The sequence below is a fragment of the Topomyia yanbarensis genome, chromosome 2 (genome assembly GCF_030247195.1).
Source record: "Topomyia yanbarensis strain Yona2022 chromosome 2, ASM3024719v1, whole genome shotgun sequence".
Classification (NCBI taxonomy): Eukaryota; Metazoa; Arthropoda; class Insecta; order Diptera; family Culicidae; genus Topomyia; species Topomyia yanbarensis.
Genome location: NC_080671.1, coordinates 391,111,137 through 391,125,382, shown reverse-complemented (window position 1 = coordinate 391,125,382; position 14,246 = coordinate 391,111,137). Strand labels below are relative to the sequence as shown.

At 38.3% G+C, this 14,246-nt stretch overlaps 1 protein-coding gene across 1 annotated transcript; it reads right to left on the bottom strand.

Annotated features, from left to right (window-relative positions):
• Positions 1 to 10,150: 10,150 nt before the first annotated feature.
• Positions 10,151 to 12,748, bottom strand: LOC131684793 (programmed cell death protein 2-like). The gene is made up of 3 exons (XM_058967936.1): positions 12,502 to 12,748; positions 11,342 to 12,113; positions 10,151 to 11,290 (listed from the first exon to the last, which is right to left on the bottom strand). The coding sequence occupies exons 1-3, from the start codon at positions 12,607 to 12,609 to the stop codon at positions 10,869 to 10,871; spliced, it is 1,302 nt and encodes a 433-aa protein (XP_058823919.1). The 5' UTR covers positions 12,610 to 12,748; the 3' UTR covers positions 10,151 to 10,868.
• Positions 12,749 to 14,246: the final 1,498 nt, after the last annotated feature.

Sequence of the window (14,246 nt, the reverse complement as noted above, 5' to 3'; positions counted from 1 at the left end):
AGTGTTCGGTGATTATTTCTAGCGGTTGTAGATAGAAAAATTGAATACAAAATTCGATTTATCGAAATAATGTTTGGCTTATTTCAATGGATTATTACTATATTGAACAATAAATAGGCGACAAACAGTAAACCACAAACAACAAGCCATAACTTTTAAAGTATTCAAAATAGATATTTAAAATCTGCAGTAAAGTTTTTCGCAAACGTAAGAGCTACAAATTTGCTGAAGGTATCATTTCGATATAATCACTTCCAAGAAAATTTGTGAAAATATATCACTCATAGGGGGATTAATCAGCAAAAGCACGACACCAAAAGAAAGGGCATATTGCCTCCATTAAATTCTCCGAAGATACTATTGACCTAAAATAAGCCGTTTTGGCGTTAATATTAGATTACATGTTTTTGGTCATATTTCTGGCAATGGGAAATGATAAAAATCTTTCGTCCGCATTTAATGTTAAATATCTCTTTTGATAATAGTCCGATTTCAACAAGCTATAGCTTGGTCGAAGGGTATTCGTTAAAGCTGTCTAAAAACATATAAATTGTTAATCTATGTTGTCAACTTCGGCAGATTATTCAAAAAAAAACTGCAAAAAACGCCATTTTTACGCATTCAAACATTCATATCATGGAAAATAAACATCAGAATCAAAAACAAATTAATAGTGTTCTTACTGTTTTTTAGTTCTTTCATTTAAAATTGTTTTGGTAAGATCGGTTCAGCCATTGCTGAGAAACACGAATGAGAATTTGTCCGTTACATACACACACACAGACATTGTCCCAAATCGTCGAGCTGAATCGAGTGGTATATAAGACTCGGCCCTCCGGGCCTCGGAAAAAATCTTAAAAGTTTGAGCGAATTCTATACATTTCTTTTATAATAAATGTAAAAGGATTTTATGCTTTCAGCATGGCGAATCATTTTTTTAGCAGGTTTGCAGGGTTCTCCCAGAAATCCGAAAAACAAGCTTTTACTTTTTATTTTATATTGACTACAAAGCTTTATATATCAAAGAGAACTTTTTATTTTACAATTCGAAATATAATGAAAATCAAATAGGAATAACTTAGGCCAAAATAGGAATTCATTTTTATTGCAAAAAATCGATAAGAAATGGGTGGTCCGAATTGGAACAGGGTTGGGGTAATTCAGACCTTTCATGTATTTTTGCTCAGAACCACAATTAGGCAATCCGTTAGACGTTTGTTTGACAATTCAGCGGTGGGTTCTGTCAACAAGTCTACTCCTGCGAACAGAAAAACTCGTCCGACAAACAACTTTGTTAGTCCGATTCGTTTGATGTTGGATCGAATCAATGATATTGTCGGACGTCGCACCCCTCGGAGTAACGTCAGAATAAGTAAACAAGAAATAATCAGCTGATCAGAAACGTCTCATGGATTGCCTAATACGGTAAAGTATCGGAAAAAGTCGCCCTAGAAAAAAATTAAAGGGTTGTGTACAGGACACGACCACGGTGACATTAAAAATGTAGCTTTTTTCAAGAGCGTGCAAATGAATTTTATCTATCACACATATCGACACACGTTCTTGTTCACTCGCCTGTTTTCATATGTTACAATTTGCTATATACCCTCCCCATTAAAACATAATTTATTGAAGGTCTTTTAACGGTAATCTATTAATTAATCAAGTATCTCACTAGGTGATTGGCATTATTTGGCTGATCCATCTAGTAAAAATAGGCTGGTCTGTCCAGAAAATATATTCAAAAGAAAAGTTCCATATTGAGAGCTGTGATGAGGAAGCCCACGCCCGCCAACGGAAATACACTCAAGTTTTTTTTTACGCGGTTTTTTTGCGCGGTATTTTTTACGCGGTTTTTTTTACGCGGATTTTGAAATTTACGCGGTTTTCATTTACGCGGATTTTGAAATTTACGCGGTTTTCATTTACGCGGTTTTTGAAATTTACGCGGTTTTCATTTACGCGGATTTTGGAATTTACGCGGTATCCATCAATGAGGTTCCCTTTATCGCGGATTCTTAAATTTAAGTGGTCTTCATTTACGCGGATTTTGAAATTTACGCGGTTTTCATTTACGCGGATTTTGAAATTTACGCGGTTTTCATTTACGCGGATTTTGAAATTTACGCGGTTTTCATTCACGCGGATTTTGAAATTTACGCGGTTTTAATTTACGCGGATTTTGAAATTTACGCGGTTTTCATTTACGCGGTTTTCATTTACGCGGCTCGTATCCCCCGCGTAAAAAAAAACCTGAGTGTATACAGATTCTCCATGAAATATGAAATTTCATTTTCCATTTAAATTTTCAATAATGTACTAATGAACTTAAGTAAACAATCTTAAGGTTAAGTATTTCTTGATCGATTAGTGGTTGAACAAATGAAATTATTTGATAAATTACATTGTTATACAACGTTCGCACTACCAGTTAAAACGGGTTTAATGCTATCTTGGTGACATTTTTCTTGTTGCTAATTATTAAAACGTGTTATAGCTCTGTAGTGTAAACATTGTATTATTAAACCAATTCTGCAGCGTTTTATGTTATATAGGTGTTTTATGTGGTAATAGGACTGACATAATTATATCTTCAGTACAGCGGTTTGTTTCATAATTTAAAACAGATTTATTTTAAAATTTAAATTAGTATACCCAACCGTTCTATTTGTTGTATACTTTAAAACGCAATTAGAACTGTGTTTTAAATACATAGGGTAGGACAGATATTCTGACTGGATAAACTGGGAAAACAATTTTAAGTCCAGTAACGCTTAAGACATGGCTTGAATTTGAATCGAAAAAGAACACCCGCTGCTGGGAAGGTAAGTTCTGTTTTAAAATTTTCCGTTGTGTGCAGTACGAAACAAAAGTGTTTGAAATTAGAAAACAAAAAGTTCTGCTGGGAATGTGATTGTTTCCGATGCAATTACACTCAGATTTTTCACGCAGGGGATACAGGTCGTGTAAATGAAAACCGCGTAAATTTAAAAAAAAACGCGTTAATGAAAACCACGTAAATTTCAAAATCCGCGTAAAAAAACCTGAGTGTACTCTCCTATATAAAATACTACGCTGCTGAACAGTGCAATAACTACAGAAGCACGTTGTCAGATGCCTTACTCATAAAAAACATATAACCGAAATATGAAACATGAAAACCAATAGGCTCTTTACCCTACGCAGCTACAAAACGCCGTAAACATGGATTAACAAGTTACAACGCACATGCATGCATAAAAATGAATATATTTTTTCAAACGCAACACTCTTAAGCAGCACACACCGTATTGAATTAAATCCAAACCACCCCACCCACCCACTTTGCAAATCATTTTGTGACACCGTGCTGGTACCCGAAAAATCCGCACACGGCCACCGCTGCCGAAAATGCATAGCGTCTACCGCTTATTGTAGTGCCCAGACGCTGCAGCCATGATCTTACCCGTTCGACATAAGAACAAAAACTGATTCAAACGGGTACGCGTCACCTCTATTTATAAACTAACCGTATATGGTTTAGTCACTTAGGTGCGAGTGTGTGCGAATGCCAACGTTGCCGAAAATCGATAGCGCTTATTGCATCGCCCGGAGAAGATGTTGCTCATATGGGATAAGAGCAACAACTGATTTAAACGGACATGCGTTGCTTCTATTTATGACTTTTCGCGTGTGATTGAGCCACTAACCTACCCTCTAATGACGGCTGTGTCTGAGAAATCTGCATCACGAATGGTAATTTTCCCGTTTTTCGTGAACTTTTTAATTTTACCAATTTTTAAAAGTCTACTTTTATTGGGGAGATATTAAATTATTACCAATATTTAAGTTAGGTGTTTCTGAATCGGTTGGTGTATGAATGATTAAAATCCATCTAGTAATATCGAAGTTATAAGCGTGCAAACCTTACATAGTTTCGTTACATGGGAGATAGTTTAGATTTTAGAATGACACCTAGCCCCAGATAGTGGAGTAAGACATTTTTAATGTCAAAATGTGCGCAATTAATCAGGCTTTCAGCAAAAAAATTATTTGTGAATCGGTTGATACGTTCCAGTTCTATAGCTCATGAACCCTTACTAGGTCCAAAACGGCCCAGTTCCCCTATAAATAAACAATGACCGGAAACTGTTCTTCCCGAAAATTCAATTGCGTATTTCAACTCATTTGATGTTTGAAGTAAAATTCACGCATTAGCGTAATGCCACTGAGAAGAAACCCCAATCTCTTTGGCCTATAAGAATGAGGATTGGCGACTTCAGAGCCTTTCAAACTGACCGTTCGACGTCAACGAAGCAATTGCGGATGAATTGATTGTCACTAGAGTGGCTCGTCAAAAGATTTTTTTGGTACAGCACTTTTTGAGTTCCTTCTTTGATCCCAAATGACTGAATTATTTTGGGACGATTGGGGGAACCGATATTTAAAGGTTTTTAAGTTTGTATGAAAATTGGCATGTAAATAAATATTATTAAGTGCTGTTATCTGACTGGTAGATTGTTCATTTCGTTGAATATCATTGGAATCAAACAAACAACCAAAGAGCCGTCACGACACTCCGGTTATGTCTTGGAGCTTATACCCACCTATCTTTTGTTAGGAAGGCTTTAAAATATAAGGTTTGGCTACAAACATATGGAGGGCTGGCGTCCAAAAGGGGCTAATCCACATTTTTTTCCGAAATCAACATTTTGCATTTTGATAGATTTAAGTAATCCACGTGTACTGTCATTTAAGAATATTAATTGAAAATAATTTTTAGATTTTTTGCTGTTAGCAGTTAAAGTTGACCATGGAGGTAACCCCAGTACTAGCTGGTGTCCAAAAGGGGCTAACCCTAGGGGCAGATCACTTGTGATGCATTTTTAAAAATCACCGAAATTAAATTTCTTTCCACCAAAATAGATATTCGTAATGCATTTTGCGTTGCGTGCAATGTATTTTGCGTTGCACGTTATTTTGCGACGTCAAAACCCTGCAAAAAAACAGCCCTGCACTCAACAAAACATCGTGGATCAGCGTAGGAAGATTGTTAAGTAATCTTTTCTGCGAGGGAGTGTAAAGTTGATGCAAAAATGGAAATTAAATGCATTTTTTTCTAAGTTGATGCAAATTTGTTATACATTCCTAGAGTGATCTGCCTCTAGGGCAAACCCCACATTGAGTCTTATGGAAATTCAAGTTTTCTCGTTCGTTTTACGAGGTTTTAAGAAAAAGTAGTCAATCGATTCGCAATCAGTATATTTTGTGTTATAGCTCACATATCGGTGAACTCGATTTAATACTGTTTTAGTTGGATTGCATTGTAGGTTGACGTTTCGCCCCAAACAGTCGTTCCTGAAGGTAAGGGCCTCTCATACACTTGCTATGTATGGCTATTTTCTTTCTAATACATATTTCTTGCATAAATGTATATTATTGAGCATATTTTTACGAAAATTCCAATGAAGGTATCATGTCTCTACATTGAAAGTTCATCGAGCAATAAGGAATAAGAGAAAAACCAACGAAAAACGATACATTATGGTCGGAAAGTTAAAAAACGTAAAATCAATTATCATCTTTCGTTATAGAGTTATGATGTGTTCGGAAGAGTTGCTGTATGGCATTCAGTCACTAGGGCGGCGCAGTTATCAACTTTTTAAACATATCTTAATCAAGATTGAATTTTCATTTTAAATCAAGGAATTTATTAAACTAACGACGCGCCAAAGAATTGAACAGAGACGATCGCATCCATAGAGTCTTAATCGTTTTCAATTTCATTTTATGGAGAATCTCTGCAGAAGACACAGTTTCAGTAGTACGAGATATTCATCAGGCTACAGCGACGGTAGCGATGTTTTTTCACGCCTAAAGAGTCCTTACAATTTAATTTGATAAAATAGTTTTTTTCGATTCAATCTTTCATATGTATTGATTCTAATATTTGTATTGTTTAAAACAACAAAACGGACTTATTAAAACAATAAATTTGTATTTTTGTTTCGATTGTTGTTATGATGAGATCAATAAAATATTTTTTAATTAAACTTTTTTCATGTTTGACCCAATAAATTATTCAGAGTTATTTCAACAATTGTTTTATTTATATTAACATACATTTTTTATTGAACACAGGACAACTTGATAAATTTGTTGTTTTTACTCTCATATTATTTGAGTTTAATAATTATTTTTCTGCGTGCATATCTATCACTGGAAATACACGTGTTTTGACAGCTCGCAGTTTTGAGATCACTCGCACTTTGAAAGTGCGGAGTCCAGGTTGGTGGGAAGTGCGCAATATTTGAGAGAACAATACTACACGCAATACACGGTGCCACAATAGGAAATGGAAGATGTCACATACGCATGATCCAAAGAGTACTAATGTCGTTTTCGCTTGAAGCAGAAACTAACTCAGTTTCGGACCTAACTGCTGTCAAACCGTTTGTTTGAAGCCGGTTTCCAACCTAGGTTATGCGCCACTGAACTGAAAACCGGGTTGGGTTCCAACCTGAAATATATTTCGGGTTCGCTCACACCACCGCTGTTTGGCGAGAACCCAACTCAGTTTCATTAAAAACGTTCGTTTGAAGCAACTAACCTGGGTTAGTTTCTAGGTTCTCAATCGAAAACGACATAAGTATGTAAACTTTTTAATATCGGAAGATTGATGACAGTGAGCTGGACATGTAGACCAGCTACAGCTAAAGGACTTGAGAATACCCGTCAGATATATTTATGGCAATCTGTAGCACCTATTTTGTATTCATTCGTACAAGCCACAAGCCCACCTGGAGACACCCGAATGGCGAAACTTGCTCGCAAATCATGTTCTGATAGACGCTCGACGTTTCTCCGATGCCATTGATGTCGGAACCTCCCGAGGATCGACAGTCGATTCTGACCATTATCTGGTGGTGTGTTAGATTCACACAAAACTACCCAGCCTAACTGGTTCCTCCAGGCGGGAGAGATCCATACGACTGAGCCTACAGCGGCTGTTGGACGCATGTGTCGTCGACGAATATGTCCGAAAGCTCGACGAATGAATCGAAGATCGGTCAACAAGAGATAACCTGAACGCACCGTGACAGCAGGTCCATGAGGTGGTTTGGTTAGTATAATAGTTACCGAAGCATTGGATATTGTCGCGCTTATAATAAAATCTCACATTGCGGGCGTCTGAAAGGCGCATCAAATATAGCCGCAGTTGCTCCGCAAGCAGATTTCAGTGGAGCTTTATTTTTCTGCCAGCTGTGTGCTTTTCGAAAGCTTCAAGGAAAAAGCTGCCTATACATTTATATAGGCGGCTGTCACGCGCCTATCTCAATTGAGCTTTCATATAATCGCATATCGAGCGATTATCCTGCAAGGCACAATATAATCGTATATCGAGCGATTATCCTACAAGGCACAATACCGCACGTGGTAAGCAGCGGAATTAGTGGTTCGATGGTGAGGGCCAAAGAGCGAGCTACGAAAATCATCAGACTAGAAGTCAAATGTTTGCACCGGCTACACTGCCTATAATCGCAAGTCAGTCCCATGTAGATAGGGAATCCCACAGAACATGGGACTGACTTGATTATGGGCAGTACACGCCAAAACTGAGAGCATCCAAGAAAAAACTTCCTCTGTGTAGGAAATAGGTACGTAGGTACGTGCGAAGGAGAAGATATTCGCTGAAGCAGTTTTACCAGGAATGACGCGCTAAATTTTAACATAACAATCAACAGCATGGATAGGAAAAGCACCCGGCTTCGGTCATGCTTAAAGCCAAGTTTATAGTTCGGGAAATGGGTCACGGGATTTCGGAAGGAATTTGATCAGGGAAAATTTCCCGCCGATATCTCTTCAAACTGTCAAACGTGGTCAAACCAAAAACTCTACTGCTTCTAAAAAATACCAATGGTACCAGACTTGCACCGAATTTCAAACCTAATAAAAATACATTTTTCCCCTCGGAAACAATTTGTGTTGAATTGTTCCCGGCCGGAGTTCTGTGTGGAGAGTTGTAAACGAGGTTGTAAAATCCCGTGATGTTTCCCGCGGTTGGGTTTACACTTCATGAAAACTGTTTTTTTTTATGTAGACTCATTTCCCCTCACGGGATTTGAAATCCCGAGCTCCATTTAAAATACACAGGGACCCAAATCCCGTGACACGTTTCCCGAATTGGAAACTAGCCTTAACGGTCGGGACGGGAAACTGTTGATAGATCGTAAAGAAGTGTCTGCCTGGTGGAAGGAGCAGTTTGAGTTGCTACTGAATAGATAAACATGTAGGGAAGACAAAATGAGGATCGATATGGTGGACTAGCTGTGAATCCACTAACACTAGAAGAAGTATGAGAGTATTCAAGAGCTGAAAAGGTGAGACCGTAAGAAAGACGAAATTTCGAGTCGAGAGAGACACGTTGTTGACCTCATGATCTGGGTATGGTCTCATATATCCTAAACACTGAAAGGGCTTAACGTAATAACTATCATCAATGCCGCCTATAAGGCACGCTCCCGTGTTCTGTTTAACAGACTGCGTCGTAGGGTGAGTCCTTTGTCGACGAATACGAAAGCGATGTATACCTTACTACCGAATTCTGTACCAAAACAATAACATGGCTGTCTAAAAAAATCATTTGATGCACATATTTTTCATTCGGGCCGGTGAGATGCTGAGCTGGAGCTACAACTGATATGAAGCATTGAATTGCGAGAAACTTGCTTGCAGCAAATCAAGGAGATTATGTCTGGGTGAAAACCGAGCGGATCTGTACCTTTCTAGATAAATCTGCACTTGTGACATCACTGGTTTTGGCTGTCAATAGGACATTAAGGGCCATATTCTCATAGTCACGTCTCCTAGTGACTATAAGGAAATTTTATTCTAGTCACTAGGTGACGTAACTGTGAGAATAGGGCCCTATATGTTTTGTTTAGTCATCTATAGTCAAATCACTGATACTCCCTGTTGATACAGAGTCGTAAGGTGTATGAGTTGAAAGAAGCAAACTACGGAGTGCTCGATGTGTGTTGAAAGAAAAATTCTGCGTTCAATACTTGGCGACACAGTAAAATATGGAAAATGAAGCAGAGCATGAACCACGAGCTATACAAACATGCTGATATTAAAGACTGACAGCAGATTTTAAGGAGCCCAGCATTCGTTAGATATCGAGGAAGATGCGCGTACGTCGAGCATTCAATGAGTGCATATACATGTCATTCTATGTAACTCTTAGAACTATAGTTTTATTGTTAGTCGAAATTTAATTCACTACTAATTGATCGACAAGCAGATCCTATACGGTACTCACACTTCGTCCATTTTTTAATCAGGATCTCGTTGAACTATTGTTTTTGTCGTACAGTGATGTTGACGTGAAAAACTGATAGAATGCTCATTTCTAAAAACGCTACTGCAAAATTTGCCTTCATAAATTTGGAAAAGTTTCACAACACTCGGCCTCAGGGCAAACATTTGCAAATGATATCGAACTGAGAGATAGGATGTCTTCCGAATGGTCAGCTGGTCTAGACTAATAACGTAAACAAGAAGCGTACTAATTCTTGACAGAGTACATGGAAATAGATAGCAATTGTAAACCGCAAACGAATCAGCTTAAAATAGTTCTGATTCGCGGTTCAAGATACAATGAAATGACCTATTAGAATTCCATCTTATATGCGGTTTACATGTAATTGTATCATCCGAAGATGTAACGTCCAAAAGTTACACAATCGATTCTTAACCTTCGATTAAATGCTATATAAAGGCCGTATTCAGTTAGTAGTTGGTACTAGTTTCTAAAAATTTAGGCAAGCAATTCCAAGTGTTCTAATCAAAACATAATCTAAGTATGCAGATCTACGTTAAAACGATAACCGGTAAAACGATTGTGCTAAGCGTGGAACCCACAGATTCGGTTGAGAGTTTAAAGAAAAAAGTTGAGGAACGAGAGGATATCCCTCCTAATAACCAACGGTTACTCTTTGCTGGCAAACAACTGGAGGATGGTCGCTTTCTGGCGGATTACAGCATTATCAAAGGCTCCACATTGCATCTGGTTCTTCGCTTGAGAGGTGGAATGAACTAAATGTACCAACTTCCTGCCTTCTGTTTTTATTTGAATTTCTACTGCCCGACAAGGATATCTCTGTGAATAAAATAATCCATTATGCGACAGCCAATTTATTTTGCTTGATTTTTTAATTTACGTTGCGTTTTAACTTCGAAAACAACCTATGGTTCCTACTTAATTCGATGAGTAAAGAAATTTTCAATGTGAACTTTAATTTTGTGTATATTGCAACTTCGAGCTGCGGTTCAAGTGTGTCGTAAGATTTTCAACATTTTCGAATTATCTGTTGTAACGTCTAATATCTTGAAACATTGTTGTATCTTCCTTTAATTTGCTAGCGTTATATGCTGGTATCACGTAAACATCAAATTCTACTGTATAATGTTTGTATTTGTATAGTCTTCCTTGTCTAACGTAGGAAGACAGTTTAGTATCTAATTATTTATTACACATGGTTTCGTAAAATGCAGTTTCATTAAAATGGTCTATCAAAAGGCTGTCTCTGTGTGCCGCGGATTATTTCACTAGCTGTTTGTTTCATGCTGTGCATTAGTGATCTTTGATCGCATACTGTTTGGTACTGTTTGACTATAAGCAGCAGGTATAACAGCGAGTTCACGTGCGGTACAGGTAACTATTTCAATTGACATGACGGATAAGCTTTTAAAATAATTATCATTTTCTTTTGAGAGACTACGTCTGGTTTCTAGTTAAAACTTGAAAGTTACGATTTACTGTATCATCATTAATATCCACTAGTCTGCTTTGAATTTGTTTTCAAACCATCTTCACTCAGCCTTGTTTATGATTCTTGCTGAATCAATACCACTTCAGTGCGCATTCTGTCGGGTGTATCCCAGCAGCTTTTGAAGCATGTCCACACGAGAACGTTACCAAAATCAATCGGTACCCGCTCCCCGTTAGATTCTAAACAAAGCTTTTCGATAATTGTTGGCAGGATTTGAATCTCACAAATCAGTTCGCTGCCACAGTGCTGGCATTTGGATGGGGGCAGCTCTTTCAGAGGTGCGATTAGGAGTGGCGCAGCATTACGAGAGTAACGTAAGATTTGGCCGGGGTTCTCCTGAAGCTTGGTCATAAAGCTGTGGAACATGACATCACCATGCATGGGTATGCCTTTCTCGTAGAGTTCCTGGTCCATGGGTATTGCATGGCCACCGCCAGCAGCGCCAAGCCCCACTGGACTATCTGGGCTAGTTGTAACTAAAAAAGATGTATTAGCTTAGAGTGCGTTTTATTCAATACTAAAATTACCTTCTTCATGTCTTTGGTACTCATGAATAAGTTCTTGTATGTGATCAGAAATAGTTGGCGATATAGAGCGTTCCTCGTCCACGCTAATGTGAAAACATTTCAATGTTAAATCTGATATATTTCTTGGAATAATTTGTGGTTGATTCAACAACGCTATCAAGTCTCTTTTTGGCGAATCAGGCGTTTCGACTAGAACGATGTCGTCGTCTGTTCCTTCGATTTCGGCTGTCACCTTACTGGCATACACATTATCAATCAGTCCACCCTTGGCACCACCACCATTCGCATTCTTTTCATCAACCCTTAAATTGGCAAAATCTGGAAATGGATCATTTTCCAAGGAATTGCTTTCCTCGTCCTCGTCGGAAATTCTGCTTCTTGCATATTGTATAATATTTCCATTTTCTTCATGCACAATATCCGGTATGTTAGCAGTATTTACCCGCATGAAGCTGTCCTCGGTTTCAGTCTCCTCTTCGCCCCAATCATCTGCTCCGCTACACCAAGCAATATTGCTCGGTGCGGTTTTCACAAACTGGCTTGTGGCCGTAGCCCCACATTCGATTTCTATTGGACTCTTCTCTAGCGCCTGAGTTCTAATGCAAGTCCAGCTTTGAGACTGCGTCGAACAAGGTGCGTTTAAACAAGCAAATATATATAGCGTTCTATGAAATTGCGAATTCTCCAGGGGCGCATAAATTTGAAGCAACAGTGGTCGACTTTGTCCGCATAATGGACATGGTGCGACTAGGACATCCGATGTGGGCCAATTCTAAAAATACGAGATTTGCGATTACTTTCTGACTTACGTTCTAATCCAATAAACCGTCGTACTACATTAAATCAAGTATTGGATTTTAATTAGCGCTACATATGTAATATTGTTTATATGTAGATCAATTCACGATGAAACAAATCGTTAATGATGGGAATTGACACTCGTTTATACATTTCGAGATGTGATATAAATCGATTTTTTCATCAATTAACTCTATCGAGAAAACAATACATTACCCTCGCCCCGAAATATTGTACTAAACGTAAATTTGTTTTAGAAAATAGATTACAAATTTATGAACTCAAAAATACGTAATTATCAGATACGAGACGGAATGCAAATACCTATAGGATACCGCAGTACATCCCGTGTATGAACTCACCGGAACTCCACCGATTTTGTTCACCATATGATTGAGATATGGTTTGTCCTTGTCCAGTACAGGCTCGTCGTCGTAGCCAAGCAATACTGTGCATTTATTTTTTGCCATTCGCTGATTGAAACAATAAACGTAACTTTAAACCTGTTCTGATTTTTCTCTGGATACAAATTGATTTTTCACAGCAGCAGTTCTTTGTGGTTAGCTTTCAGCTGCGTTCTGGATGTTTTTTTTTGTTAATGAGAGAATGAGACACGCGCACTTGACAATTTCAAAATGTTGACATTAAGAAATGTCAAAAAATAGGAAAGCGGTGTTGGATCTCAATCGGGTCATTATAGGTTTCCCATCCGTAAATTCAGCCGGAACACTGTTTGGTTTTAGTTAGTATTCCGGCTCCAATGACAAAATCGATTCTAATTAGAATCGGTTTTGTGTCACTGGAGCTGAAATACTAAATAGAACCAGCCAGAATTCCGATTAAACTTTACTGTTTTTTCAGTTAAAAGTCAAGAAACCAGTCGGACATCCGAAAAAAATTGTCCTCAAAATATAAAACCTGTCGTCACAACCTTTCAACTGTATTCAAAATGAACACACTACTGAATTAGGTTTTGCACCAACCGACATAACCCCACAAAACGAGCCGGATGAACTTCTTTTGACAATTCTCGGTGGTTTGTTTACATGGAAGTTACGTGAGTTCGAATGTAACAGATGAGCAACGTTGCGCTCGCACTCACGCATCTGATAAAGTAAACAAACCACTGAGAATTGTCAAACATGAACTTCATTCATTATGAGTTCATTCGTGGCGTCATCTTGTAGAACTCAAATGAGTTCATGTCGCCTGGCCTCACGAACACTTCTGCAGCTTCCTGGTTGAAAACAATCCCATTTGCTTTTGCCGTCTTTGTTTATTATTTTCCACCAGCTACCCGGTCAAACCATTCGGAATTTGATTCGGAATCCTGAATGGAGTCAGTGTGGTTTCCAAATCAAATGCAACAACCGATTCTGAGTCGGAATCGGTTGTTGCATTTGATTTGGAATCCATAATGACTCCATTCAGAAATCCGAACCGTTTCCGGAATGAGTTTAACTGGGTAGTGATGTAGTGTTCGTGTCATGTGACGTGTACGTACATGAGCCGTAGAAAAGTCTATACATATCTTCACATCTGGCATCGCTGATCCGCAGGTACCGTCCCATGGTCTTCACATCCCTCTAAGAACGGTTGGTTTCAAAATAGTCCATTGAAGGATGTTCGTTGGACCTATTTGGACAACGTCCAAATAACCGTTCAACAAACGTCCCGTGTTGAACGGTTTTGAAACAATTTTTTGGACGTCTCAGTCGGATCTAGAATCTCTGTATACAGGGATGCCAAGTGTATTTTTAAATAATATTTTTTAAAAGTAATACTCGACAAACATGATTAGGGCTCAAAAGCCAAACGTCAAAATTCACTTAGAAGAGAAATTCTGGAAAACCCGTTATTACCCAAGCACGGTGCATAACAGTTACCGAAGTTAATCAACGGCTGTGCTAGGCGATTAGCGGTTCATCCGGAATTTCCTCCCGAATGAATTTTGACCCCTAATCATATGTTTGTCGAGAATTGTCTTGACCTGACCTTACCCTCTAAGAATGGTTGGTTTCAAAATTGTCCAATGAAGGACGTTCATTGGACCAATTTAGACGACGTCCAAATAACCGTTCAACAAACGACCATACATTCTGGTCCT